The following is a 4,776-nucleotide window of genomic DNA, read 5'->3' as shown; positions in this document are numbered from 1 at the left end:
CTTCAAATATTTATTTTTAAATTACTATATATATGATTGATATTTTCTTCCTGTAACTGAATCATCTTCCTGTATATATGTCTACGTAGTTCTTTAACAAATGTCGAGTCGGGGGTCTCACTGGAAGCAGCCTCTCTATTCCTACGGGTTAGAGGTAAGGCTGGCTACATATTACCCTCCTCAGACCCTACCTTAACTTTGTTATTGGTGGGATTTACTGAGTATGATGATGATGATGAGTTCTTTAACAAATGTGAGTGTGATTCTTCTTCTACCACTTTCTCCTCATCAATAACCGCAATACTATGAGCGTTTTAAGTTTAGATAAACATAAGGCGTAAATGAGCCGAGCTAGAAATAAGCCAAGCTTAAACGAGCTTGAGCTCGAGTTCGAGCCTAAAAACAAGCTTGTTTGAGAAATCCTTTGAAATTATTATACCATCTCAACATTATTAGCTGTCGTGTTGTACTGTGTTGTAAATTGTCCTCGCAGCCGATGGACTGCTCACCACCCTATATAGACGGCAGACTGCTCCCCTTTCAAAGTGCAACTATAGTTTTTTTTCTCGAATTTACTTCATCTGATGGGATATAGATTGTGGGTTGTACATTGCTCATAGCATTCATTGCTAGCTAATGCAGTTTTGGCACGTGTGTGTTTTTTTTTAAATACTACGTTTTTTACTTATATTTTCTTAATAGCATGTTTGTTATTTTTAAAAAGCCTGTAAGGCTCATGGTATACGCCACACACGGATGCTACGAATAAGAAACTTAACAAACGTATAATACAATGTATCACGAGAAAATTGACAAACTCACAGTAAACGAATACCGCATAGTAAATTGTCGTCCCGCCGCATCGCGCGGGTATACGTCTAGTATATATATATATATATATATATATATATATATATATATATATATATATATATATATATAGAAAAAGTGTGTTGTACAAAACACCTTAACGTACGAACTGTACATGATATCAATTTCACACGTTATGTTAAAATAGAATAAAATTCGCATGTTATAATAAAATGCTTTTTAATCAAGAAATCACATGTTCCAATGATAATCACATGTTCCAATGTTCCAATAAAATGATTTTGAAATCACATGTTATGTTCCAATAAAATGCTTTTGAAATCGCATGTTTCAATTTTTGCTTTTAAACATTATTCGCATGTTATATTAAAAACAAAATTTCGCATGGTGTAAAAAATACCAAAATCGCATGTTGAAGAAATAAATCACACGTTGAAAATATAATCGCGTAGAGTTCGTACGTTAAGCCATTTTATACGTTAACTGGTATATATATATATATATAGAAACGGGATTAGGAGAAAACGCTCAAAAGTGTGAGACCGGTGAGAACGCATCCTGACCCAACACGTGTCACGCGGCATAGAGAAGGGCGGATGGGCTTTTTTGTCCTTTTATCTTCTGCTTTTCCAGTTCCGCTTTTCCCAATATTGTTTTATTTATGGGGTTTAAGATTTTTGGCGTTAACCAAATTCAATAATTAATGGCGTTCAATGGTTTCATTGTATTAACATTTTGACGTTTATAGCGTTTATGGCGTTTTTCAAATCGTATGCCATTGGAACCCCAGGGGGTCAGGAAATCTATCAGAATGACGTTTTTTCAAGGCGTTTTAAACAAGATGGCCCATTGTTCTATTATTTTTATATACATTTTGGCGTTTGTGGTATCTTGGCGTTTTACAATTGTAAAATTATATTACAACCACAAGGGAAAAAATAGAAGCGAAGAAAATAAATTAAAAATCATAATTGGATCTCTCTTCACAATTTTCACTGTCATCAGCCTCTCTCTTCTTTAATAGTACAAGAACTGTCACCAAACATATGGCGTTTTATGTAAAACTTAACAAACCCATCGGACGATCCATAAGCGTTCTCACCGTTCTCACACTTTCTACCGCTTTCTCTAAATCCCGACCCTATATATATATATATATATATATAATTATAACTTAAAAGAAAGAAAATACAAGAATATATGAAGATCTGTAGCAATTGATGAAGAGTGTCACTACTAGAAATACGAGTATTACTGACAAGTTTTTGCTAATGAATGATGCAGATTACGAACAGGTCACGAATATATTTCACTAAAAAACAAATAAAAACAGAATAATAAATATACCAAGCAGTAATAACCAATACATACCATAACCCATGAAGTTGCGATTATCACCAGCGGGTAACTAACGGACCACTGAGGCGGGTAAAACCATATTTGGTTGTTCGCTGTTAGTTGTCACTCGATCATTTTCATGCGTTAAGATAATTAGATAGTGTTTGATATTGTGAATGACATTGTATTTTGTAACTATAAATGGTGAAAATGAAGTTCGCATCGTGTGTTTTGTGATATTTGTGTGTTTCTTTTGGAATCTTAGAAAAGATTTTTCAACGGCATAGAAAAAGCATTATGGGTAAACTTTCTATTGTAGTCACTTTTGGCTTTTGTTTTCCCATGGTATCTCTCAACCTCATGTCCCCATTGTGAAGAAAACCCCACCCCAAAAGAAAAAGCAAAAGTTTCAAAAGAAACCACCACATCCTCTACATAAAACCCTGCCCTTCACTCCTCTTCCAAACACACACATATACTGTCCTTCTTCTTTCTGCTCTTAAGAACATGGATGATGAATGTAGCCCTTTCAACTGGGATTCTTACTACCATGAAGAGGTAATCACCACTTCTTAAATATTCATCATTATGGTTTTATTCCTCAAACAATATCAACACATTTTGATTCTTTTTGGTTATGTTTTTGTTTTTTTTTCTCAGGGCCAAGGAATTGAAGAGTTGAAACACACTTTACTGTACACATTGGAGTTGGAATCAGCCATTGCTTGTGCCCATGAAGAGATTTCAAGAAAAGGAGATGAAGTTTTGCATTTCAAATGCCTTTTAACAAAGACTGTTAAGGAGAGAGATGAAGCCCAGTTGAAGTATCAAGAACTAGTTTTGGAAAACATGATTCTGCAACAAAAGATTCAAGAACTTGAATCTTGTCCTACTTCTTTTGCTATTACCACCCCCACTGGCTACATAGAAGATGATCATCTTTTAGGGGTAGATTCATCTTCTGGTTCTGATGACAACTATGTTGGAACTCCAAGAATGGAAATTAAGGTTCCATTGCCACCAACTGACCAACAACCAAAACCAGAACTAACTGACAAAGTAGTACTAACAAAAGGGTTGCCAGAGAATGGTAAGTTTTTGCAGGCAGTAGTGGAAGCTGGACCCTTACTCCAAACCCTACTTCTAGCCGGCCCACTTCCTCAGTGGCAACATCCACCACCTCAACTTAACTCAATTGAGATCCCACCAGTGACCATCCCATCAACTCCCACTACCAACACCCCCACCCCCACCTCCACCACCGTGCCTCGGATGCTCCTCCACCAAGACTCTTGTGTTAGCACAATCATTAGTGGTGGTAACAACAACTGTGGTGGAGGGTTGATCACTAGAAAAAGGAGTTTTGAGCAATGTAGTGAAGATGATTATAAACCCTACCACCTTCACCAAAAACCAAAAGGTTGTTCACCAATCATCATTGACCAGAAGTTAGTGTTTTGATCCATAATCTAGCCACAAAATATGTTAACTAATTTCCATCCTTTTCTTCAGGCTTTGAAAAGTTTATTAGGATGAAAGGGATGGTCATGATGATCTTGAATTTTCCCTTTAGGTTAAGTGTACATTAATTCCTTTTTCTCCCTTAGACCTCAAGTTTTTAACTATTATTAGCAAAAAAGAAAGAGAGAGGGCACAATCAAACCCTTGGAGCCTCTATGTTTGATTGAGGGCTTTCCTTATTCCATTAGGCTACATCCAACTGTAGGTCAGATTGGAATTGATATTCTTGACAATATTTGAGGTATGTAATCAGAGCTCAAGTCATCTGAAACATCTTATCCACATTGTATGCTTTTATTATGTTGTTGATGTGTTTAATCAATTTATCATTATTATTTTCATTGTCTTGGAATGTTTATGGTTTATACTTTATAGTTTAATTATAATATAATGTGAAAAGTGTGGATTGGGTGGTGGAGTTTTTGTTCGTTTGTGCGCACTTAACATGACATAATTGCATTGTATTACTAATGTTTCCTTTTCCATTTTTGCTTCTATTAATCTTGCTTAATTTAAGGTATTTTTTAATCATTATAATCAATTAGACCTTTGGGTATACTTTAACCCATCTTAACTCCATTTAAGTAACACAACAATTTATCTTCTCCATTTCACATTGCCTCACTCTAAGGAAATGGTATAATCTTGTTAACTTTATCTAATCCTATTATTTAGTAGTTTTTGCTTAAAAAGAAAAGAAAAATTATTTCAATCTCTTAACATTCGGTTAACATGTTAACATATAACCCCTTTAATTCACTACTAGAAAACTGTCTCCTTTGTGACAGCCAAATTTGTAGCAAATTTGTAGGAAATTGGTCTTATTCACAGATTTGCTATAAAAAAATTCGTGCAAAATAAAATTGTCGAAAATCACGTTAGCTACAAAACTATGACAAAATTTCCCACAAATTTTTGACAAATATATATCGTCCCAAATGTTGCCACAAAATACCTACAAACCGTTTTTTAATGTTTTTCCTACAATTCTTCCACAATTATGCCTATTTTTGTATTTTATTTTATGATATTTACTTTTAAAATTAATAACACTAATGACAAATATTATCCATAATTTATTTTATT

The 4,776-nt window shown here is 34.4% G+C and overlaps 1 protein-coding gene across 1 annotated transcript; it reads left to right on the top strand.

Annotated features, from left to right (window-relative positions):
• The first annotated feature begins 2,592 nt into the window (after positions 1-2,592).
• Positions 2,593-4,036, top strand: LOC110878234. Its single transcript, XM_022126502.2, has 2 exons — positions 2,593-2,727; positions 2,830-4,036. Exons 1-2 carry the CDS (start codon positions 2,677-2,679, stop codon positions 3,628-3,630), a joined length of 852 nt encoding a protein of 283 aa, XP_021982194.2. The 5' UTR covers positions 2,593-2,676; the 3' UTR covers positions 3,631-4,036.
• Positions 4,037-4,776: the final 740 nt, after the last annotated feature.

Source organism: Helianthus annuus, chromosome 9 (genome assembly GCF_002127325.2).
Source record: "Helianthus annuus cultivar XRQ/B chromosome 9, HanXRQr2.0-SUNRISE, whole genome shotgun sequence".
NCBI classification, from domain to species: Eukaryota; Viridiplantae; Streptophyta; class Magnoliopsida; order Asterales; family Asteraceae; genus Helianthus; species Helianthus annuus.
Note: the sequence above shows the minus strand (reverse complement) of the source record. Positions and strands in the feature narration are given on the sequence as shown.

Coding starts and splice junctions, on each gene's coding strand:
- LOC110878234 (XM_022126502.2), top strand. CDS start 2,677: ATGGATGATGAATGTAGCCCTTTCAACTGGGATTCTTACTACCATGAA. Junction 2,728..2,829: donor ATTCTTACTACCATGAAGAG/GTAATCACCACT, acceptor TTTTTTTCTCAG/GGCCAAGGAATTGAAGAGTT.